This window comes from Chelonia mydas, chromosome 3 (assembly GCF_015237465.2).
Source record: "Chelonia mydas isolate rCheMyd1 chromosome 3, rCheMyd1.pri.v2, whole genome shotgun sequence".
Lineage (NCBI taxonomy): Eukaryota > Metazoa > Chordata > Testudines > Cheloniidae > Chelonia > Chelonia mydas.
This window is the reverse complement of record NC_057851.1, coordinates 1,884,711-1,909,672: the sequence shown is the minus strand read 5'-3', so window position 1 is coordinate 1,909,672 and position 24,962 is coordinate 1,884,711. Positions and strand designations below refer to the sequence as shown.

The following is a 24,962-nucleotide window of genomic DNA, read 5'->3' as shown; positions in this document are numbered from 1 at the left end:
TTCCAAATATCGCTTGCTGCTCCCCCTCCCCCTCTCTATGGGCATCCCGGGGTCCGTGCCTGGCGACCCCACCCACTCTCACAGGAGGGCTTCGCTTGCCCTCCTGACCCCAGTAAGCCCCAAATGCGCCTCAGCCCCAGCTCCAGCTGCACACAGGCTGGGCTCCTTAGCTTTCCCCTCCCCAGCTCCAGGCTGTTGCTGTCTCTTCGCCATCCCCTCTGCAAAACCCTGGTTCTTCCCCTGCACTGCTTAACCCCCTGCTGGTGTGTGTGTCTCTTGGCTGTGCCCAGCTCTGCCCTTCCCTGCACCTCCTCCCCCAGTGCACGGCCAGCTGCTTGGGCCTCCTCCCCACCAGGTCTTCAGTTCCTGCCTTTTTCTCCCCTGCATCCTGGCACATCCTGCCCGACTCCCTGCAGCTTCACATTCCTCCTGTGGAGCCAGGCCTTGGGTCCCCGGGGCACTCGGAGCAGGCGAGTCGCTGGGGGTGAGGGGGGGCTGGCCTGTGACGGGAGGAAGTGACTCTGAGCGAGGCAGCGTCAGGGCCAGTGCTCAGCAGGAAGCGTCTGCTGCAGGCTCTGAGATAGAGAAACAAGTGTGGGGAGGAGGCTCGTGGGGAGGAGGCTCCTGGGACGCAGGCAGGCGGCAGCTGTCTTTGGGGGCTCCGTTCGGGCTCCGGAGGGGATGCGTTGGGGCCTGCACCATGGTAAGAGGCAGCTGCCCCTTGTGGCCTTGGATGTGCTGTTGGCGGGCGGGGTGTCCGTCAGCACATGGCCGAGTGGGTGGGGGGTTCCACAGTGACACCTTCCTGCCTGCTGCTGGGGACCCAGTGCAGTGGGGTCCCTCCTGGGCATACAGCGAGGGACCCCAGGGATCTCTCCAGCCTTGGTGCCAGGCGATTTGTGAGTTAGTTGTGGCGGAATTTCAGTGTCTGTGAAAGGGAAGGATACGGAGAGCTCTTGAGAGCGACCCTTGAGCCTCCCCTGTATCCCCCCGCCCCATTTTAATCCTGGGTTCAGCCCCCCTAAGCCCAAGCCCCTCGATCCTCACTGCAGCCCCCCGGTCCCTCTTAGCTATTCCAGCCGATGGAGCAGAGGCAAAGCCAAGCCGTGTGCTGGCAGGCTCACTGTGCCCTCTGTCCCCTTGCCAGTGTGCATTGCATCCTGGGACGTGTAGTTTCCACAGGGCATGATGCTGGTGTCGGAACCGTTCTGCATCAGCCGGGCACAGCGCCTGGCCCCACTGATCGCTGCCAGAGCCCCGGCCCTACTTCCCTTCTCACTTACCTGTGACCAAGGGAGTAGCGAGACCAAGGGAGTAGCAAGTGGCCAGCTGGTGCCAGGAGCTGCGGTGTTGGGGGTCTATGTGGCACTGGCATGGCACCAGGACAAGGCTGCCTGGTAAGAGAGAGATGAGGAGCTGAGTGAGCTTTGGCAAGGGGGAGGCTCCCCTGGGCCCATTTCAGCTGGACTGAAGGGGTTCCTGATGCCCACCTGTGCCCTGCAGCAGAGAAGGGGCTGGACTGAGAGCAAGTCACGTTCGGGGCATGGGGACTGGTACTCCAGGCGTGTCTCCCTGCCTTAGGGACAAGCCTCTTGCTTCAAACCCAGGCTTGCCTGCAGGGCCTGGGCCGAGGACAGGTTGGCACAGCAGGCACTGAGTGGGAGGGCCATGGTCTCGCCTGGGCAGGGTGGTGCGGTGCCCGAGAAGGCTGGCACCACGTGAGGTTCCCGCCGCTGAGTGAATTCTCCCCAAGCCACCTCCTCTCTGCTGCTCCCTCCATGTTTGGCTGGGCTCCAAGCAGGCCTGCCTCGGCCCACGGGGAGAGTCCCAGGCCCTCGGCTTCTGCAGTGCTCCTGGTTTCTTGTTCCTCCTCAGAGGCAGGCTGAGCTGGGCCCCAGGGCTCAGGCCTGTTCCTGCTGCCTTGCTTGCGGGAGGGTGGTGCAGAGGCAGAGGGAGCCGAACGCTGGGTTTGGAGCACAGGAAACTGAGCTAAGTGTTCAATACCTCATGCTTTCTAATGGAGCATGTAATGTGCCTGGTGAGCTCATGGCCATAGCCCTGGCACCCTGCCGGCATGGGGCCTCCGGGGTGGGAGGCTGAGCCAGTGCAGCAGTTGAGCAAATGGCTGCTTCAGAAATGGGGCCATGTTTGCTGCCGGGTGCAGGGTGGCCATGTGAGGCAGGACTCGGCCGAGGCACTAATCGGGGGCTTGGTGTAGGGGCAGTTGGGGGACCTCCAGGGGCCCAGGTGCAGCAGGGAGCAGTGTGACTCGGGGGAGCGCTCTCCCGCCTTGAGTGCAGATCTCCGTGCTCCGGCGTTGGGCTAGGGGGCTCTGCTGCAGGGAGCAGTGTGGGTGACTGAGCAGGGGTGGGCTGGCTAGTCGGCTGGCTGGGTGGCCCCCATCAGCAGAGGAGCTGAGCGCGTCCCAGTTTAGTAATAACCCAGACTCTGCCCTCCCCACCTGCAGTAGCAGCATGGAAAGTAGCAGCAGCTAGAAGACCTGAGTTCTGATTCAGCCTGGAGCTCGGAGTCTCTGCCCTCTTGTGGGAGTGAGTTCCATAGGCCAGGCCCAGCTCCCGGGAAAGTTCTGTCTCCCCCAGTGGGGGACAGTTTCTTTTCTCTGGAGGAAGGTAGGCCCTGGACACAGGGAGCCAGGGCCATTCCCTGGGGCTTTGAGTATCGGGACAGAGACCTTGACCTGGCTCAAGTGGGGAGCTGAAGGAGAGAGCGGGGCATGGGGTGATGTGTCCATGTGTTGCTAAGCGGAATGGCACTGCATTTTGCCCCAGCTGGAGGTTTTTGAGGGTCTGACTTTGTTCCTAGAGCGAATGAATTGCAGTAATCAGTCCTGGAGGCGGATCTCTGTGGCCAGGTTTGTCAAAGGGCTCCAGGGTGGCCCTGGGGGAAGAGAGCGGGGTCCCAAGGCAGCCCCAGTGGTGGGGAGTGGGGGCCCAAAGGCAGCCTGGAAAGAAGAGCCCCCAGCGCTGCCCCATCGGATTTGTTGCTGGTTTGTGTGTGTGCCTGGTATCTCGGAGGGCTGTGGCCTGGCCCCGATCCTGCAGCTGGGTGGCACTCTGCTGTTATGGAAAGAACCAAAGCGCCCCCCAGCACAGCCCCCTGCAGCCAGCGCTGCCTCAGCACACGTCCCTGCTGGGGTTTGCAGAGCATGCTTACACTTTCACTCTCCCTTGCCACGGAAACCACTGAGCCAGGTTGGGCCCTTTCACTTTTACTCCTCACCCTTCCCCCTCCGTCCACCACTCCCCTTGCAGCCTCTCCGCTGTGCGGGGTCTTCCTGGACCCCCTGGCAAATGGCACCCGAGCGCTGTTGCTGAGCAGGGTGGGAGTCCTGGCCCCCAGGCCTGGGAGGATGGCAGGATGGGACATGAGCCTGCTGCACTGCTCCTCCCTGCCTGTGGAGGGCTGCTTACCCCCAAGCCCCAGGAGCAGGAGGCAGAGGGGGGATCAAGGCTGGGGTGGGAACTCACCTGGTTGGCTTTCACACCATTAGCCTGGTTGCCAGCCCTGCCCTTCTCTCCCCAGCCGGGAGCCCCTGCCATCTCTGTCCTGGGCTGCGTGGCTATGGGGAAGGGTCAGCCTTGATTGTGTACCCAACGCGCCTGGGGCTGGCGATCTCCCTCGCCGTTCACCCAGCCCAGGGCAGGACCACAGCTCGTGCTCTCTGCAGGGCTCCCGCCTGGCCCCGCTTGCCCACCCGGGTTCCCCAGTGCAGAGGGGTTTAAACAATCATTGCGAACTGTTGTCAGATAGTTCCCTGGGTGGCACAGCACTGCTGAGTGAGAGCCACCTGACCATGCTGCCAGGGCAGGCCAGTCCCAGGGCACCTCAGAGGAAATAGGCTGGCTGCTCGCGCATGCAGGGCCAAACTGCAGAGCGGGCCAGGCCCCGCAGCTTGGTAGCCAACAGTGAGGATGCTCCAGAAGGCAGACACCAGTCAGTGCAGCTGGGAGGGGCTGGGGAGAGTGATTGGGCAGCTGGCCAGGGTCTGTCTCTCACCTCCCTGTTCCTGTCGCCCATGTGCCCTGTGCGAGCTCTGGCTCTGCCTGACTCTCACACACACTTTTTACACTTTCCCCAGTGGAGGCAGCTGGGTAGGGTTGCCAGCGCAGGCCGGCTCCTCTCCAGTATTAATGGGCTATGAATAATGCAGGTGCCCAGCTGCTGGTAGGAATCCGTGTCCCTGGGCCTTCCTTCGCTTTGGGTTTACATGACTAATGAAAAGTGCTACAAGAAGCCACAGGCCCTCCCTCCTCCGCCCTGCTGCATGCCGTTCAGCAGAGACCCGCCCCAGCCACGCAGCACCATGTGGGGAAGCCTGATGCTCCCAGGACTTGCCATGTTCTGGCTACTCACCGGCTGGCTTTGGCAGGAGGGTCTATCCTGTTGCTACAGAGCTCTCCTGGGGCCCTGGGAGGTGGCCACGGGGTTACCGGGGGGCATGTGTCTCTGCCCCACACTCAGCACCGAGAGGTTTACCCTGCCCTCCGCGTGGCTCTGTGCCTCAGGCCAGGAGCTCTGGGTGCAGAATGGGCCAGCCTGGCCCTGGGTGGGGGTGGGGGTGAGATGGGAAATGGGATCCCGAAGACAAGAGGGGTGCACTAGGTACAGCTAGACAGTTCTAGTATCAGGCCTCAGCCAGCCTGGGCCCACCTTTGGGGCTTTGCCCGCCCCCTCCCCATAAGCACCATGGCGAGCAGTGCAGTAGAGATACCCGGCGGGCACAGCTCTCAGGGAGGGCCAAGCGTCAGTGTCCAGAAGGAACAGCTCTGGGATCCCATTGCATGGCCTGGCCTGTCACTCTCAGGAGGAGAAGGGGGCCTCCCTTGGTGCCACCCACTTGGGGCAGTGCCTGGTCCCAGCCCTGGTTCCTGGGGGAGGTTCCTGTCACCCAGGCTGCTGGACTGGGGGATGCGAGGAACCGGCCTGGGTGTCGCCCTGGGGTCCAGCTGGCTCAGCATTAGGTGTCACATTGACGCAGTGCCATGGATTAACAGCTCACTCGGCAGGCCAGGCCAGGAGCAGAGGGCGCTTTGTGAGGAGCTGGGTGGCTGGATCTGCTCCTGGGCCCGGTGTCAGGAGTGGGGCAGGGGTGGCTGGGCTCAGTGCAAAGGTGTGACTGACTGGGGCTGCGGCAGGGTGTAACTATCCATGCGTGTTGGGACAACAGCGCCCAATCCTACCCTCTAGGCTCCGGAGGGGCAGCAGGGCTGGCTGCATGCTTGGCAGGCTCCCAGCAGGAGAGGGGGAATTGGGAGTAGTTTGGTTTCCCTGTTGCTGAGGGGAGAGGGGTGCAGCTCATCCCTGCAGGTCTGGGGCCCCCTGTGCAGGGGCTGTTTGCCTGCGGCCCACCCTGCTCTGATGGGACAGGTAAGGCAGCCGGCTGTGGGAGCAGAGTGGCAGATTTGCCAGGGCTGCATGGAGATCCCCTCTGGCCTGCGCTGCTGGAGGGAGCTCAGAGTTCATGGGTGCTGGGAGCCTTTCATCAGCCCAGCTGGGCGTACCCTGTGAGCTCAGGTCACTGGCCTGCCTGTCCCATGCTGCACGCGCATACCTGGCTCTGGAGCCCCGTGGTTCAGGGCCAGGCTGAGACCGTGGAGTGCCTGACTGACCAAACTGCCCTTGTCATGATGCTCGTTCTGAGGGAGGGCGGGGAGATGCAAACACAGCCGAGGTGTGTGGGTCAGAGAGGAAGCCAGGATTCAGGCTGGAGCCGCAGCGGGGCTGGTTGTGCCATTCGCCATGCCAGAGAAGGCAGGGCAGGGTGTCGGCAGAGAGCAAGAGCTTTGTTGTGGCTGTGTTAAGTTTCAGTGGCAGCTGGACACCCGCGGGAGGACATTCAAGACACAGGCTGAGATCTTAGGGCAGAGAGAGGGAGACAGGGCTGGAGCAGGCCGTGAATTTGTGAGTCATCAGCTTAAAGATAGGTGTTAAAGCCAAAGCCATGTTTGTGGCTGAGAACACCCAGGGTTTGTCTGCGCAGCCCACGGAAGTGAGCTTGTCAGCCTGGGTCAGGCTTGGGCTAGCCGGACGTGGGCTAGTGCTCTCAAAAGAGCTGTGTAGACAGAGCTCTGATGCTACGGCTCAGGCTGGAGCTCAGGCTCTGGAGCCCTGTTTTTAGAGCGCCCGTGTGAGCCCCACAGGGCCAAGTCTCCTGAGGCGGGCTGGGAGGCTTCCTTCTGCATGCTGCGTAGACACACCCCCAGAGACAGTGTAGAGGGAGACGAGGAGGGGGCAAGAATGGAGCCCTGAGGGGACCCACCCCATAAGAGGAGAGTGAAGCAAGACCACCCCCAGCTGAGACACCGAGGGAGGAGGCCAGGCTCCCGGAAGCCCAGGCATTGCAGGGTACAGAGAAGTGAGCGTGGTCAGTCGTGTTAAAGGCAGCCAGCCATGGCCTGGAGGGGCTGGGGTTGGAGCACTGGCTGTGAAGTTGGTCTCAGAAGAGGTCATTAGAGATCTTTGGGGGGGGGTGTCAGTGGAGGCCATGGGGCAGAAGCTAGATTGGAGTGGGGCTGGGATGGAGTTTGAGCAGAGGACTTGAAGCCAGCAGCAGTAGCTGTCTCACACTCAGTGAGCCTGGAGCTGAGGGGCTGGGCCAAGGATGGTTTTTACGATGCGAGAAAACAAGTCACGGGCCTTTTGTGAAGGGAGGAAAAGAATGAGGCAGACTCCAGGGAGTTGGAGGCGTGTGCACGAGGCAGCTGGGGGTGAGGAAGGGCTGGGCGTGTGTCTCCAGACAGTGCCTGGAGCCCAAGGGTTTGCTGGTGTCTGACAAAATCTCATCTCCCAAGTGAGATCAATAGCCTGGAATGTGGGGCTTTTCGAGAGGGGTGCAGGGGGCGTAACGGGGTGGGAGTGGGGATTTGATCTTAGCCTGGGCTCAGGAGAGATGCCGGGCAGGGAAATGGGCCCAGCTGGGGGCTGTTTCCTGGGGAAGGGCTGGGAGCTCTGGTGACAGGATGGTGTCCTAGAGGACAGACTGGGCGATCCTGGCCCAGTCGCATGAGGCCTGAGGGGCCTTTTCCAGCTCTGGCTTCTCTGATCCCATTAGCCATTTGAGCAGCTCTCCTTCCAGGTGGGGCTGGGGCCACGTGTAAGGACCAGCAGGGCAGGAAGGAGTGCAGGCTGGGGCACACTATCAGAAGGGTTTCAATGAGCTCTGGGTGTGTGGGTGGGTGTGCGCACCCTCCCACCCCTGCTGGGGTGTCACACAGCCATGTTGCAGGGTGGAGGGTGCTGGTTTATTTACAGACCTGACAGCCTTCACCTGCCCTTCCCCCTGCATCCCAGCAGGTGAATAATTGCTGGGTGCAGTGTCCCAGGCATGGGCTGGGCTGGGCTATACAGTATTTATGAGTCTGGTCTCCCCAAGCCTGACCTTTTCCTGCACATGGGAGTGGACATGGGGAGGGGAACAGGGCCTGCAACTCACTCTGCAGGTGTCCGGTGGTCCCAGGACCCAGATGCTTCAGAATGGGGCAGAGGGCATGCATCCCCACGCTGCCCGCTTCCCTTGCCAGGGCCCCCCTCTGCTTATCACTGGAGGCCTCTTGCCTGCGCTCCCGTGTGACCAGCTTCAGGCTCGGGTGAGACCTGGATCCCATGGCCAGAAGGGACCATGGTGATCATCTATGTAACAGGCCAGAGACCTGCCCCAGAACCATTCCCAGAGCAGATCTTTTAGAAAAACATCCAATCTTGGTTGAAACGTGGTCAGTGATGGAGAATCCACCGTGGCCCTTGGTAAATTGTTCCAGTGGATAATTGTTACTCTCACCATCAAAAATTTACTCCTTATTTCCAGTCTTGAATTTGTCTAGCTTCAGCTACCAGCCTTTCGCTCCTGATAGACATTTCTCTGCTAGATTGAAGAGCCTGTTATCGAATGTTTGTTCCCTGTGTCGGTACTTATAGACTGGGATGAAGACATCCCTTAACCTTCTCTTTGTTAGGCTAAATAGACTGAGATCCTTGAGTCAATCAGTGTAAAGCTCTTTTCTAACCCTTTAATCATTCTCGTGGCTCTTCTCTGACCCTTCACCAATTTATCAACATCCTTCTTGAATTGTGGGCACCAGAACTGGACACAGGATTGCAGTAGTGGTCTCATGGCTCCAAAGGCAGAGGTAAAATAATCCTTCATCCCTATTTGAGATTCCCCTTTTTATGCATCCAAGGATCACATTAGCCCTTTTGGTCACAGCCCATGATTGATGTCCGGATAACAGGTCTATAATTTCCTGGGGCGTCCCATTTATCTTTGTAGTAAGAAAAGAGCCTGAAATATATGATGACAATAACACTCTTTCCATTCCATTTGTATCTCTGGGCGATGTTAGACAGAAGCTACTAAAGTAAGGCATTTTTAAACCAGCAGGACCAGATTACTTTCATTCAAGAGTTTTAAAAGAGCTGGCTGGGGAGCTCACTGAACTGTTAATGTTGATTTTCAATAAGTCTTGGAGCACTGGGGAAGTTACAGCCAATGGGGAAGGATATCATGCAGGCCCCAGGAGATGTCTCTGGGGTGCAGTGTGTGTGTATTTGGGGGGTCAATAGTCTATTGACCTGCTGCCTGTAGCTGGGAGCAGTCTGGTCCCCCAAGCTCGGTACAGTGCAGGGGGTTCACTGCTGGGAGAGGGCTGGGCATCTGCCCCATGCGGTGCCTTTAACCCCTGCAGCACTGGGTTCTCTGGCACTCTCAGAGCTGTACAGCACTAGAGGGCACCGACGGGCCCTTTCTGGACCCTCATCCCCGCCAGGGCCAGTGCAAGGAGGTTTCACGCCCTAGGCGAAACTTCTACCTTGCGCCGCCCCCCCCCCCCCACGGCAGCTCCCCGCCCCCCCCCCCCCTGAGGTGCCCCCCCCGCGGCAGCTCCCCGCCGCCCCCTTCCTCCCCCTCTCCCTCTCCTCTGCCCGGGGAGCCCCCCCTGCGGCAGGTCCCCGCCGCCCCCTCCCTCCCCTCAGCCCGGGGAGCCGCGTGCAGCAGCTGCCCGCCCCAGCTCACCTCTGCTCCGCCTCCTCCCCGAGCACACCGCCGCTTCTCCCGCCTCCCAGGCTTGCGGCGCCAATCAGCTGTTTGGCGCGCAAGCCTGGGAGGGAGAGAAGCAGAGCAGGGCGGTGCTCAGGGGAGGAGGCGGAGCAGAGGTGAGCTGGGGCGGGGAGCAGTTCTCCTGTGCGCCCCCCACCCCCGTTACTTGCTGCATGCGGCCCTCCCCGCGCCCCCCTGCCCCAGCTCACCTCCGCGCCACCGCCGCCCCCAACCACTTGGCACCCTAGGCTACCGCCTAGTTCGCCTAGTGGTTGCACCGGCCCTGATCCCCCCAGGTGTGGGTCCGGTGCAGTACGTGGGGTTGCGGGGCAGGACTGTGATACATGGTGCCGTGGCCGCCAGGGCTCAGCCCTCCCAGAGGGTAGGTGACTCATGCAAAGTGCCGGTGAACGGGGCACCCCCTGGAAGGAGGAGCCAGGGGCAGGTGGACGTGCGGTGGAGAGGACTGAGATGTCCCAGTGAGGGCACGTGCCAGCTCTAGTACAAGGGTGTAGCTGGGAGCTGGACCGAGGGGCTCTTTGGGGATCATTCGGGGCCGTATCAGGTGAGGGCACGTGGGACATGGATCAAGGGGCACGTTGGGGGCCAGATTGGGGAGCACTGAGGGCAGATGAGGCTGGGTGACGGTGCTGGCGAAGGTGGCCCAAGGGCCTATGCAGCCGAGAGCTGGGCAGGAGCTGGCCTCTCAGCCTCTCCCGTTCTCTGTCTCTGCAGGTGGAAAGTAGTGAAACATCCAAAGACACTGCCTCAGTCCCAAAGTGCCACGCCCCCTGTCAGGATGCTGGCTCCACGGAGCAGGTGCCCAATGGAGACCTGGAGACAGATGGTGCCCAGTGGAAAGGCCCGGAGGACAGCGACGGGACCCCGAAGGGCGGGCAGCATGGCGAGGACGAGACGGACAGCCTCCCAGACAGTGAGACAGGCCAGGTCCTGGAGAACGGGCGCTGCACCCCGAAGGACAGCCCGGACCCACCGGCCGATGAGGGTGAGCTGGCCCCTTCCGCCCCCCAGAAGAAGAGAGGCAAGAGGAAACTCTTGGAGACAGCTGGGAAAAGTAAGACCTTAGCGTTTAGGGCTCCCGTCTACAGGGCTGGCAGAATCCAGGAGCGTGGGTAACGTGACCTCTGACCTGCCAGTGGTCCTGCTGTCTCCTGCCTGTGCCCCGGTGGTGCCACCATCCAACTGAGGTGCCCTGGGGGAGGGTCTGCTACAGAGACCAGGGCCGGGAGCAGGCTTGAGAGGTACTGCTGGAGTCCTGGGCACCAGAGGGCTGGCTGGGAGCCCAGGGACACAGTATGGGGGTAGGTGGGTGTCGTGGAGAGAGGGCGATAGAGTAAATACCGAACTTCCATGGGAATGATCCAAGCCGCCTCATTCCTGCCAAACGACAGCCCTGGCAAGCTGAGTGGGCTAATGGCTGAGACCAGGAGGGGAGCCCCAGCAACTGGGGAGCAGCAGCCAGCAGTACCCTGACCTGCCCCCCCAAAGAGCTGTGTGTGTTCCCAGCTTCCCACTGACTGCCCGCACCCCATAGGTTCTGTGCTCCCAGCTGCCTCACTGCTCCTAGAGACACTGACCCAGGAACGGGGGAGACCGAACCATTGGCGGGGTCCCCTCTCCAGCCCGGGGAGAGAGTAGGGATGCCCCAGCACACCCACCCTGGAGAGCGGCTGGGGAGGCACCAGTGCCAGACTGCCAGCTCTGGGTTCCGCCCTCATTGCCCCCTGCCTGGGGAATGGGCTCTGTATTGCTGGGCTGTGGGAGGGGAAGAACCTGCAGCGGGTCCCTGCGGGGCTGCCGCGGGTAAACGCTGGGGGCAGCTAAGGGACATAGCTCTTGTGCACCCCCTAGGTTTTGTGCTGTACTCAGTCATGTCAGTCACTGCTAATCCGGTTACTGCCCTTGGCCACAGCTCTGAGATCCCAGTTACTGTCTGGTGGCCCGAAGGGAATGGGGGAGAGGCAGGCAGCCGTCTTCTCTTGTCCCCTGTTCCCGAAGGCGGGCAAGCACGCTCCTGGGTTTTGAGAAGGGCTCCCAGGGCGCTGCACAGAGAGAGAGACCGGCTCCGACGCTTTGCTGGGCCCACTATCTGGGGGCACAGAAAAGCCAGCTGCAGCACCCTGAGTGTGGGGTCAGTTCTACACCAGCCCCGACCCAGCGTCCTTTGTGTCGCCTAAGAGATTCTAGGAAGTACGCTCTGTGGCCGCACGGGGCCATATGCAGCAGAAAATCGCCACAGTCCAGTAGCATCTCCCTTCTTGCCCCTGGCCTGCCTTCTACAACGGAGGAGCTATCTCTGCCAGCTGGGAACTCCACTATGCCAGAGGAAATGCCCACTTGGAAAGATCTCGCTGCTTTCTGCCCCCTATGCCCAGCCACAATAGTGCCAAGCGCTGGATAGAGAGCCTGGCCCTCACCAGGAGACAGACAGTCCCACGCACACGTCAGACACACGCAGTGCAGTTCAGTGAGGCTCATTGGCACGAGCAGCTCTATGGGTGCTACCAGAGTGTAACGGGGACAGAACCCTGGAGCAGAGGCTGCCCTGGGGCTGGACGTTAACTCCTGCAGCCATTCCCTTATTGCTGTCTGGTCCTGACCCCTCCATGCCATCTCCGCCCCCTCTCCCCTCCGGGAACCGGTTTTCCTGCTTGCTTTTCATAGCAGAGCCTTTGCTCATTTCTGGCCATGGGAGGGAGTCTCTTTCTCCCCCTGCCCTGGGTTTGGAGCTCGTCCTGGGCCTGAGCCGTCTGTCACTTACATTGGTGTAAGTCAGATGTAAGTCCTGGAGGGGGAATTTGGTGCAGACAAGAGAAGACTCAGGCCTTCTACTGTGCTGGCTGCAGTTCCCTCCTCTTGGGTTGGACACTGCTTTGCGTCAGTTTCCACCTCCAGATCATGGTCCCTGACTGTGTTTGATGAGCACTGGCCTTAGCTTTGCACGTTCCACGCGGTGAGGTCTGGGGGCACTTGCAGGGCTGGGGCACTGCAGCTGAGTGCGGGTGTTGGTACGTTCTCTCAGAGCCCGGGCTGGCGTGCTGGGCACCTTTTGGTGGATGGAGTGGATGGTGCCAGCTTTCCTCAGGCGGAACGGACCCAGTTCTGCTTTGCTGCCCCTGAGGCTTGCTGTGATTGGCTGGTGAAGTGAGGCCCAGATGTGGGTGCCAGGCAGTCGAATGGGTGGGGCTGGACTGTTGGGGGTTGTGTCTAGCCCGTGGTTTCTCTGTGGGAGAGAGGCCCGTAGAGCTTTTTCTTGCAGTGCTCTCAGAGCCCGTCTGCAGTTCCCTGCCGCTCAGGTGTCGGAGTCGGGCTGTGCTCAATCACCGGTCTGCAATAAGGCCCATGAAGCACTGCAGGGTTCTAGGAGGGGCCAGTTCCTATAGAGACCAGCTTGTCACACACACAGGCTTCCTGCCCCATGAGCCAAGAAAGCTCCTGCACTCATTAGGCAAGTTTGTCTGCAGAGGCATCAGGAGTGAGAGGAAGGTCAAGATGTGCCCCCAGTAGCCCACTGCCTGCCCTCTCCCCGAGCACTAGCCACGGCTCTGCCTTCTGTGGCTTGTGTTCCCCAGGCAGCTCCTAAACCCCTTAGGAGACAGCCAGCTCCCAGCGGTAAGGCCCTTTCCCTCTCTGCCCATGGGGATGTCTTAGCTGCGAGATGGGTCATACTGGGCTTCCTGCTGGGAGAGTGCCCGGCTCCTCTCCTCGTGGGCCCTGCTGGTTGGGCTGGGATGTCTGAGATGGCCCTGGCCTAGCCTGGTGCAATATGACATGGCTTTATGGCCAAAGGGGCAGGGAGCCAGCAGTGTTGGCAGAGCTGCGCTGAGCTGGGCTCCCAGCGGCTGCCCTGTGAGATTGCTGCATTCGTGCTAGTTCTCACTAATCATTACCCCGGTTATTTATGCTCCCTGGCAGAGCTGGAGCAGGAACTGCCATGGTAACTCACAGTGCGTTAATTACCAGCCCCGGCCCAGCTAGCCTGGATCCTGCCTCTGGCTGTTCCCAGATCCCCAAGCCAGAAGGGACCACAGTGATCCACTGGCCTGACCTCCTGCATAGCACCAGCCAGACACCTGCCCCACAGTAGTTACCCAGAGAAGATCCATTAGAAAAACAGCCAGTCGGGATGTAGAATGTCCAGGGATGGAGCATCCCCCATGGCCCTGGGGAAATTGTTTCAGTGGTTAAGGGGTGTCAGAGGAGGGTGTTCCCCTTGCTGGACAGTACTTGCTTTGCAGGGCATGGTGTGGTAGAGGTGCCAGGCCTGTAGTTAGGGCTCCCTTCGCCCAGCTCTGGGTGGGAGTTGTGGTTTTTATGACGTGCCTGCGCAGAGCTCCGTGTGGGGCTGATGGGGGACTAGAAACCTCTTGTCAGACTGCTGCCTGAGCCCTAGCGAATCGTTGCCTTCCCTGGCCTAGTAGGGGGTGCTGTTAACCCAGCCAGGGGCTCCCTGCTCCTGGCACTCATGGCCAGGGATCCTAGAAATCTGTTTGCTGCGGAAAAATGCAGAATTTGCATTTTTACAGCGAATCTTTGGTTTTTACATTTTGTGAAAAAATAAAACCCTAAACAGTGGAACCCCGATTATCCAATCTCATGAGGACCGGGGCCAGATTGCATCACCAGAAATTCGGGTAATCAGGAGAGCTTTCTATCCCTTATTTTCAGATGTGGTGGGGCTCAGGCAGACAGCCATACATGGCTGGGACTGACCACCCCAGCCCCTGCTGCTGTCAGGCTCGGGCAGCTGGGTGTTCAGTTAATATGGAGAACCAGAGAGCGGAATAGAGACATCGAAGTATTTGGTGTGTGTAAGAAATACAAATAGCAGTGCTATCAATTGTATTTTATTATAATGAGTGATGGCAGTGCTGGTAGGCTTTGAACATTGTGCTCAGCTGACACCTGTGTATATTGCGGCTAGGGAAGCTGACATTCAGCATTTCATTTTCATTGTGGAAAAACGCCAATTTTTGTTGTTTTTATCAGAGAATTTTGGGTTTTATCATGGAAAACGGGGATCCCTGCTCATGGTTCTCCCTGACCTGGAATGCAGTAGCTGGTGTGGCTCAAGGAGAGTCCCACACAGACCTCAGCCAGAGGGGGCTCCGTGGCTTGGGGGGCAGAGTGGAGGACCCCCAGCGGGGGTGTAGAAACCAGGATCCCTCAGGAGTCGGCCCCAGTGCTCTGCAGGGGCAGGAATAGCCAGAATTGCCATTTCCTTGCCAGCAGCCAGGCCTTGGAATTAGACCAAGGGACGTTTTGGGATCTGTAAATAAGCTCAGTCCTGGCAGGACAGAGAGACAGGCTGCTGCACCCATGGCACAATGCCCCCACACGGCGGGGGATGGGGGGGCAACTGCACCTGAATAATCCTGGCGGGGGCACCGTGAGGCAGGCTGGGGGCCTGTTGTGTTGGGCACTGCACAGACACATGGGGGCACAGTGCCTGCCCCAGGAGCTTGGGGCTGGGGCAGGGAGCTGGCTACGACATGCAAGCGAAAGAGGTCAGACAGCACTCGGTGCTCCAGTGACCATGGGGATGGAGGCAGGGAGAGCAGGCCCTGGATCTGGAGCACAGCTCTGGTCCCTGGGTCCAGGAGTGGAGCGGCTAGACGCCTGGGGTGCTAGAGATTTCCATAGCCTCTCCCTCACCAGTGCTTCCCCTGCAGAGGTGGGGAGGGGGCAGCCAAGGCTTTCATGGAGCCACATGTCAGGTTGTAGCCTTGGGAGCCCTCAAACCCTGGTGGTGTGAGCTGCTGTGCTCGGGGTGGGGGGGGAAGTGGGGCAATAGGCAAGGCCCACCCCCCAGCCTGCCCTCCTTGTGCTGCTGGCTGGTCAGGAGATGCCTTGTGCCTGTTCCTAGCCCATGTCACTGGGCAGACTCCCCTGCTCCCCTTCCCTTCCATGGCTTGTTAACCGCTCTAGCAGGATCTGCGCCTTAATTAGGCTGGGAGCTGCCTGTGCCGGCCCTGTGGGGCCCTGTTCTGGTCTGGGCCTCGGGCGCAGCTGCAGTAAGGGTTACAGTCACAGCAGCGCTGCCCAGCTGCTTAGGGAAGGAAGGAAAATCCTGTCTCCTGTGCAGCTGCAGGGAGAGTCTTTAATGAGGCAGATGGCATCAGCCCCGTTGGACTTGGGCCTTTTCTCTTGGGGAAGAAATTTACCAGCCCCAAGCAGGCCAGCCCTCAGTTCTGGTCTCAGTTGAAGGCCAGGACCTCTAGCCACACAGTGCTCCTTACTGCCACCCTGGGGTCAATATTGACTTGCAGGGAAGAGTGGCTTTTCCTGACCTCCCATCCATGTCTGACTGAGCTCCCCTGCCATCCCCCTGTTCGCAGGGCCTCAGCTGTGACGGAAAACAGACGTTCCCCCATTGACTCGTTAGCCGGAGAGAGCAGCCCTAGGAAAGCTGTTTCTTCCCCAGGATTTCTGAGCAGAGTGTTCTAGTTACTGCAGAGAGAGGCAGCTGGGTGGGGCGAGTTCTCTTGGCAAGCTGGCCTCAGCCAGGCGCTCCCAGGCCAGGCAGCGCAACACCCGGAAACATCTCTAACGCGAGACTCTCTCCAGCAGTGCCTGTTCCCCAGCCACCTCCTGTGCACCTCAGGGCTTAGGTGTAACTCCAGGCTCCAGCTGATGCTCACAGGGACATTTCCCTCCCCCCGCTGGTTCTCCGCCTGCCAGTGAAGCTTCTCCGAGCTTTGATCTGCAGGGTTCTGCGGGGTGACACACAGCCTCCAGGCTGTAGCTGGCCTGGGCAGAAGGGGGTAGCACAGACCCTCACCCACACCGGGACATTAGCAGCCTGCAGCTTGAACTGCCTTGAGCTGTGACCACTCAGTGGGTTTGGTGTCACCCACACTCTAGCCTAGACCCAGCAGCATCTTCTCGGTCACTCTCCAAGGTTGGCGCTGGTAGATCACTCTCTTCTCCTGAGATGCTCACCATGGCCTGTGGGCACCAGGGAGGGTTTGCAGGGGCTGACCCATGCTGCTTGGCTCTGCCCGTTTTGCGTGTCTGTGTAAACGTCCTTTGCTTAACTTTGCAAGGACAGTTTCTAGGAAAAGGCAGGGGACCCTGTGATCCTGGCCAGGCCAGAAACCAACAATGACGGGGATATTCAAACCAGACACCCCAAAGGTCTGCCCAGCCAAGGACCACTCTGGCAGCTTCCAGGAGTCTGAGGGCTGCACCTGACTGGTATGAACCAGAGTGGACCGCAGATGTCTTCACTTCAGTATGGAAGTGCAGCCTCCCTGAGACCGCAGGTCCCAGCATGCAGTTCTGCATCTTGAGTGGACCGGCTTGGCTGAGATACAGCATTCCCTGCTGGGAGCTGTAGTCTGTGTGGGCCTTTGCCCTGCACTGGACATGAGAGTGGCTGTGGGCCACGTCGGGCTGCCCCTTGTTCCCTTGGACCCCCTTTTGGGTGCTGGGGAAGTCCTGCTCCTTGTGGGTTTGTGGCCCAGGTATGCTGCCTCCCTGCTTTGGCCAGGGTGTTCCTTGGTTCATTGGCATCCTGGGGCCCCCCTCCCTGCAGTTCAGGGATCTTGCCCAGACAGGGAGGACTTCTGGAGCACGGCCTCATCACACCGTCCCATGCTTGGTTGCTCGGCCGGCGTGTGGCAGTAGAGCGGAGATGCTTGTCCCTAGTTTCTTCCCTCTCCCTTTCAGTGGCTTTGGGGCGCTGTTAGGCCCAGGTCTTGTCCTGCTGCTGTGGGAATGCCCAGCGGTAGCTCTCCCTAAGAGCCTGAAGTGGCTTGCTGTGACAGGTCTCTCCTGGGGGAGCCAGCAGGAGGAAGGGGGCCTGGGAGCTGGGGCTGGGTCTTGACAGGGAAGGGAGACTGAGACGGGTGCTAGAGGACCCTAGGCTAAGGGAAGCGGGCACTCTGGGATGGCTCCCCAGCCCTGGGGGGCTCTGGGAAAGGCTGGGAAGGGAGGCACACCCATTCTCCTGGGGAACTCATTATTTGCTCTCCTGCGTGGGGCAGTGTTTGCCATCATGAGATGTGGGAGCCCCGGGCATAGCTTGTTTGCCTTCTCAATGGCATGTTCCTGGGAGTCTCATCAAACCTAGAGGGGGTCCTGGGGATCTGTGGTAGGCTCTGGGGTTGTTAGTCTGCAGCTGGCAGCAAACAGCCTTGTTAAGCCGCTGAACACAAGGGGTGTCAGTATAGCAGGGAGAAGGGACCCTGTTCAGGTGGGTCGGAGTCAGGCCTGGTTGTTGGTTCATCCCCTGAGCATCTGAACGGCCTCTGTGCCCATTTCCCTTCTCCATGTGATTTCGGGGCCACTTGGGTTATAGGTAGGTGCCAGCCCCTAGGTTCTAGCCCAGCCTCTGCCCCAGCTGCCTGCCTGCCTGGAGCTTTCTCAGCTCAGCCTCCCCATCAGAAAAGGCAGGATAATGCTATGGATGGGAGTGAGTTGTGGGAGGGTTCCCAGAGGGTTCCCGGTCCCTTTTTGAATCTTGCTAAGTTCTTAGCCTCAGTGTCTTCCTGAGGCAGTGAGCTCCACAAGCTAAGTACATGCTGTGTAAGAAAGTACTTCTTTTGGTGGATTTTGAGTTCACCCTCTTTTTATTTCATGTACTGTACCATCACTCTTGTGTTATAAGGCAGGGAAAAAGATTGCTCCCGATCTCCCTTCTCTGCGTACATACGTTCTCTCATAGTGCAGAACCCCGTAGCATCACATCACAATGAACAGTAAACACAACACACAAGAGTTGCAATGCTCCTCCACGGTTTGCCTTGAGAAGTGCACCATACTTGCTGGTCATTTCTTGCTTCACAGTTTGGTCTTTATGTTGGCTATTACTAAGTTCTGATTGGATCCTGTGTTGGCCTTCTTGAAGGATCTGCTCCCCCATCACACCAGAATGCCTCCTCTTCGAGATCATGATGAAGTCAATATGGTTCTGAGTCCACAAATCTGGTGATGTCCAAGTCCACTGCCTTGGTGGTTTTTGCTTGAACAAGGTATTTGTTAATACTAAATAATTTCCAGTCGCAAATTGCATGAGTCACAGTCCTCTGCTGTTTTTCTTGCCATACCCGAACTTCCCATCCCAGCTGAACCATTCTGGTAACTCTCGGGGCCAATGCATACCATCCAGTCCCCTTGTGTGAACTCCTAACTCCTTCTTGATGTCACCCTAGAATTTCTCAGCTTGTTCATCATCACAGTCAATCGTCGGGGCGCAGCACTGGAAACAGTTACATTATAAGGCTGCCAATCAGAGTCCTCAGCCTGCTGCTGACCCGTTTGTAGGCCATGTAGGGGCTGATCTACTTCCTGAACAGCGCAACCCCATGCTGCCTGAGCCTGTCATCACCACTCCAGACCAGCATGTCTCCTTCCACATGAATCATCCCAGCCCATCTGGACTCACACAGACGGCTCATGTCCCACTTATACAAAGAGACCTCATTGTGTGTTAGCTGGAAGTAACTTGCTTTCGTGGTATGAATGTTCCATATGCCAATGGAAAACACTTGCTTGGCTAATTTCATTCTGTACCAATCATTATTCTGTAGACTTTGGTCATGTCCCCTCTTAATTCGTTTCCTGTCTAAGGTCATCATCCCAGGCTTTTCAGTCTCTCTTTGGGTTTTCCCATGTCCCTGATCATTCTTGTTGGCCTTCTTTGAACCCCCTCTTGTTCTGCGTGATCTGGAGTGAGATGGGCTGACCAGTCCTGCACACGCTATTCAGATGAGACGACACCAAAGCGTTAATAGATTCTTTGTATTGTTCTCCAGCCCATTCCTGATGCATCCTAACATCTGGTTTGCTTCCTTGACCACAGCTGCACCTTGAGACACGGTCTCACAGAGCTGTCCGCACTGGTGTGCCGTCCCTTTCCTGAGTTCTTGCAGAACCCTGGAAGTTGGGCAAGGAGTTTGTGTCCCCTCTAACGAGCATTACTCTGTATTTATCAACACCGAAGTTCATCTGCTGGTGTGTTGCCCATTCACTCCCCTTGTTTCTGTCTCTCTGAAGCTCCTCACAGCCCTCTCTGGTCAAATAATTGGTGTCAAGTATCAGGGGGGTAGCCGTGTTAGTCTGTATCCACAAAAACAACAAGGAGTCCGGTGGCACCTTAAAGACTAACAGATTTATTTGGGCATAAGCTTTCGTGGGCTAGAACCTACTTCATCGGATGCATGGAGTGAAAATATTATTTAGAGTGAAAATTTTCACTCTATATAATTGGTGTCATCTGCAGATTTTGTTACCTTTCTGTATCACCCCCTTTCCAGATCACTGATAAATACAGTCAGCAACATGGGCCCTTGAGGCCCCCACTCTTACCTTTTTGCCATGATGCAAATTGACCATTTCATCCTGCCCTTTACTTTCTGCCCCCTACCCAGGTTTTGACCCATGACAATACTGTTAGGTGCTGGGGGAAGCGTTGTTATGGGTTGAGTTAAAACCCCAATGAGGTTGATAGATGCGAACACACCCTTCAGTGAACATCACTGTAAGCATAAGCCCCACCTGGGACAACAGGAGAATGTATGTGAACCTGCCCAGGGGCTTTTCCTGAGTATTGTTTTGGATAGGTGTGTGGGTGGGAAGGTAGAATAGAACACAGGGAAAAAACCAAACAGTAACAACTGGGAAAGACTGAGCTGAGAGGCAGCCTGGTGAAAACACCAGGGCTGATCCTTCAAGACACTTCGGGGTCAACAAGAATGTGGACAAAGGTGATCCAGTGGATATAGCATATTTAGATTTTCAGAGAGCCTTTAACAAGGTCCCTCACCAAAGGATCGCCTCTGGAGCTTTTAAAAAAAATTGGTGTTAAATTAGCTATCCTCCAGTCAATTGGCACTAAGTCTGATTTAAGTGATAGGTTGTGTACCACAATGAGTAGTTCTGCAATTTCATATCTGCGTTCCTTCAGAACTCCTGGGTGGTGCCACTTGGTCCTGATGACTTATTACTGTTCAATTTATCAATTTGTTCCAAAACCTCCTCTAATGACACCTCAGTCTGGGACAGTTCCTCAGATTTGTCACCTAAAAAGAGGGTGTAGAGTGTGGGGACCTCCCCCATGTCCTCTGCAGTGAAGACCAATGGTGTTGTGAGGGGACACCACATTCCAGGATGGCAGCGTTTATGATTTTCCAGTGACATGCTCTCCTGATACTGGTATCCTCTCTCTGGGACGTCATTAATTGCTCTGGGTCCATTCCTGCAAACCCGCCCCCCTCCCCCCCACAGTTTCCAGTGGATGAACCAGGGACATGGGCACTTCTGCAAATTAGAGGAAGGGAGGCAAACCCATTCTCCTGGGGAACTCATTTGCTCTCCTGCGTGGGACAGTGTTTGCCATCAGCCTCCCACCAAGGCCATCGAGACCCTGCTTAGGGCCTGGCCTGTATGTGAGTGTGAAATCACAGCACTGCAGTTTCTCCAACCGCCTGGCATGCTGTCCCTCTGGATTGCTGGCTCTAAAGCACCGTCTGTTAGTCTATAAGGTGCCACAGGACTCTTGCCGCTATTGCAGGGAGGCAGGCTCTGTCCTGGCAATAAACGTCAATACTTTGCCTCTCACCCCATAACAACTTAGCTTCATGTGCTGGCCCTTGTCAAAGGCCTTTTGACCATCCAGTCACAGAGTTTAAGGCCAGAAGGGACCACCCGGCCATGCAGTCTGACCTCCTGTATAGCACAGGCCATGAACACCATCCTGCCTCCGCACACTAACCCAGCAACCCAAGTTCGACCAAAGGCCTGCAGCCCACAGGAGACGAGGCTGTTACATGCCACTGGGAGAGACTAGGAGGGAGTTAGGGGCACCAGTGCCTGCAGCCCCCACCATGACAAGGGAATAGGGTGAGAGACACCCAGACAATCCTGGCAAGTGACCTGCACCCACACACTATAGAGGAAGGCAAAAAAAAACACAGGGTCTCTGCCAATCTGGCCTGGGGAAGAATTCCTTCCCGACCCTGCATAGGGGTAGCTCAGGGGTTTGAGCATTGGCCTGCTAAACCCAGGGTTGTGAGTTCAATCCTTGAGGGGGCCGTTTATGGATCTGGGGCAAAAACTGGGGATTGGTCCTGCTTTGAGCAGGGGGTTGGACTAGATGACCTCCTGAGGTCCCTTCCAACCCTGATATTCTATGATTCTATGAACACTGCTCTGAAGAGAAACCAGAGTATAATTAAGGATTGTAGCTGTGATGTGTCATTCCTGTATACGGCAATCAGCTAGACGCTGCGTGTGTGAACAAGAACCAGCCAGCCCAGCACCTGAGAGAGAGAACTCTGAGCCCTGACTCACCCTGCCCAGTGCCCCATCTCCAGCCACAGCCATCCCTGGTGCTTCAGAGGATGGAGATAAAAAAACAAAACAAACCCCGAATACAGCGGGGAGCAAAAAATCCATTCCTGACCCCTGCAGGGTTGAAGCCGGTTAAAACCCTGAAGCATGAGCTTTAGGAATATAACACAAACTGGCCTGCTCAGCCCTGCCCCCTACCATCACAAACAACGCCATCAGTAATCGCACTCCGAAACGTGTCCAGCTCGCTCTTCAAACTAGTTATGCTGTTTGCCCTGAGGACTCCTGCTCACCCCTCTGATGGTTAGAAACCTTCTAATTTCCAGCTGGAATTTGTTCCTGGCCAGTTTAGCCCCATTTGTTCTTGTGCCAGCATTGTCCTTTAGCGTCAATAGCTCTTCCCCTCCCTGGGGTGTGCCCCCGGCTGGTTTATGGTGTGCAGTGAGATCCCCCCCAGCCTTCTTTCTGTTGGCCTGAATAAGCCAGGTTCTGCCTTCTCCTCTCATAAGATAGGCCCTCCTGGGCAGCGGATATAATAGGCCTGGGGAGCTAAGCCTCCCAAAACCCAGGCCCAACCTCTGCCCCAAGTCCCCTCCCTCGGTCTGCCTCTCCCCTGAAGCTGGCAGGGGCTCGACTTGGGTGCAGGGCTCTGGATAGGTGGTGGTCCACGGCAGCTCGAGCCAGCAGGCAACTTGACCCATCTGGCAGCCAGTGGCAGCTCAGGCCAGCCAGCGTCCAGGGGCGGCTCGGGCTGCCCAGTGTAAGGTCATCTTACTCACTTACACCTGTTTCAGTGTAAGTTCATCTTTCTTGAACATGGGTTTCCAGAACTGTACCCAGGATTCCAAACAAGGATTTCCCAGTGCCTTGTACAATGGCGTTAATACTTCCCTAGCTCTTCTGGAAATGCCTCTGCTGATACAGCCTAGGATCGCATTTGCCTCTTTCACAGACACATCACACTGGTGACTCGTAGTCATCCTATGATGGACCCACACACCCAGGTCTCTCTCCTTCCTGTCGCTCCTTCTTTAGCCGCTACTTTATTGTCATGTGTAAATAATTTGAAGAGATCAGAGAGACACCTTTCCTTCGCAGAATCCATGGTGGTTAGACCCTTTCAGACCTGGACCTTCCAGGCACTTTGTGATTCTGTTTTCAATTATTGTTTCAACCCAATTTACCTCGTAGAAATTCCCTGGGTTACACCTAAAGCCTCTTTTAGCATCATGGTGATGGTCTCTCAGCCAGTGGTTAGCTGGCTATGGCCTAGTCAGTGGCCATTGGTGCCTTTCCTGTGCCAGTCAAAGGGGCAGCAGGAGACATGTCTCTCCCTCGGCATTAGGCCCAGAGCTCTGTGCACTGCCTCCAGCCATGCTCTGTGCTGGGGATGTGACAAAGCGGGACTGTTCTTAATGTTTCCTCTGAATAGTGTGGGGGTGCCTCAGTTTCCCCTATGCATTTCTTAAGTCTCTAGGTGGTGGGATAAGGGGGTGTAATTGTTGCAGAGTAAAGGGCCAGTGTACAGGCCGACACCCTGTTTCCTGGCAACTGATGGCCTGGGCCCTTCCCCACTGCAAGGTGAGAGCTAAAGGTGTTGGAGAACAAAAGAATCAGATACCCTCCTGGCCCGGGGAAAGGGACTAAGCCCAGAGGAGGAGGGGCTGGAGAGAGTTTCAGTTTGGGGCTGGCTGGGGACATGGACTGAAGTGCAGACGTGGTTGTCTGGCTCACTGCCCCCCAAAATGGACCCGGCTGAGGGGTCCTGTTCTTTGTACCTACAAGCTCTGTTTTAGACCATGTTCCTGTCGTCAAATAAACCTTCTGTTTTACTGGCTGGCTGAGAGTCACGTCTGACTGCGAAGTCGGGGTGCAGGACCTTCTTTCTTCCCCAGGACCCCGCCTGGGTGGAGTCACTGTGGGAAGCGCACGGAGGGGCAGAGGATGCTGAAAGCTCCGAGGTCAGATCCAGGAAGGTAGAAGCTGTGTGAGCTGTGTGTCCTGAAGACAGTCTGCTCACAGAGAGGAGACTTCCCCAGAGTCCTGACTGACTTCGTAGGGAGCAGTTCCAGAGCATCGCCCGGGGACTCCGTGACAACTGGTGGGAGCAGTGGGATGTACTGCACCCCGTGGATGGCGCTTCCTGCAGTAAATGACTGGGGAGCAGTAAAACGAAGGGGGATTGACGAGGACCAGGCGTGCTGAAGGCTCAGAGAGGAGCAGTTTTGGGGGGCAGTTAACCCCTGGGAGTGTATGACCAGCGAGAAGGACTGTGCAGTAATGGGGTCCCCCTGGGGACTGAGGCAAGCAGTCTCAGGGGCTGAGGAGCCTGTGGCTTGGCCCTGGGAGAGAGAAGGACTTTGGCAGTAACAGGGTTCCCCTGGGGATTGCAGCAAGCAGTCCCAGAGGTGGAGGAATCTGCAGCTCGACCCTGGCAAAGAGGGGGTGTCCTCGAGAAGGGCTGGCACATGAGGGGTTCTCCCTGGATATCGTGGGGAGCTGAGAGCACACAGGCCTGTGAGTCCACCACAACCTGGAAAGAGAGGAGTGATAGCCTATCACCATCTCGTTAAGAAGGACATTGTAACCCTGTGCAGAAAGAGAGAGTTGAGCATTGGAAAGTTCACCAAAGCACAGTTTATCGTGCAGCTGGAGGAGGATGACCGCTCTAAGGAACAGATTCCTGACCCAAATGGGGCTATAGCAGGATCTGGGAGCAGCTGGAGTGGTAGCCAGGCATCCCCAAGACTCCTGTCCCCAGCCAGACGAGGGTCTTCACGATTGGGTGCCTCTTCAGGGGATCGACGATGGACGGGATTGGAGCTGAGTCCAAGAGAGCAAGAGGTCTGTGGGAGACAGCATAGAATCATAGAATATCAGGGTTGGAAGGGACCTCAGGAGGTCATCTAGTCCAACCCCCTGCTCAAAGCAGGACCGATCCCCAATTAAATCATCCCAGCCAGGGCTTGACAAAGCCTTGACTGGGATGATTTAACTGGGAATTGGTCCTGCTTCGAGCAGGGGGTTGGACTAGATGACCTTCTGGGGTCCCTTCCAACCCTGATATTCTATGATTCTATGATTCTTTGTCAAGCCTGACCTTAAAAACTTCTAAGGAAGGAGATTCCACCACCTCCTTAGGTGACGCATTCCAGTGTTTCACCACCCTTCTAGTGAAAAAGTTTTTCCTGATATCCAATGTAAACCTCCCCCACTGCAACTTGAGACCATTACTCCTTGTTCTGTCATCTGCTACCACTGAGAACAGTCTAGAGCCATCCTCTCTGGAACCACCTCTCAGGTAGTTGAAAGCAGCTATCAAATCTCCCCTCATTCTTCTCTTCCGTAGACTAAACATCCCCAATTCCCTCAGCCTCTCCTCATAAGTCATGTGTTCCAGTCCCCTAATCATTTTTGTTGCCCTCCGCTGGACATTTTCCAATTTTTCCACATCCTTCTTGTAGTGTGGGGCCCAAAACTGGACACAGTACTCCAGATGAGGCCTCACCAGTGTCGAATAGAGGGGAACGATCATGTCCCTCGATCTGCTGGCAATGCCCCTACTTATACATCCCAAAATGCCATTGGCCTTCTT

General features: G+C 57.3%; 1 protein-coding gene across 12 annotated transcripts in view; it reads left to right on the top strand.

The window, feature by feature from the left end:
- Positions 1–24,962, top strand: part of DNMT3A (DNA methyltransferase 3 alpha) — a 266,976-nt gene that overhangs the window by 107,143 nt on the left and 134,871 nt on the right. For 4 of the 12 annotated variants that reach the window (XM_037893678.2, XM_037893677.2, XM_037893676.2 and 1 more), the window contains exon 4: positions 9,788–10,127. In XM_037893678.2, coding sequence (XP_037749606.1) covers positions 9,788–10,127 — 340 coding nt within the window. Of the gene's footprint in view, positions 1–512; positions 704–9,787; positions 10,128–24,962 lie in introns of those variants that run through there. The other 8 variants (XM_043541985.1, XM_043541984.1, XM_043541983.1 and 5 more) reach the window with 5 other exon arrangements.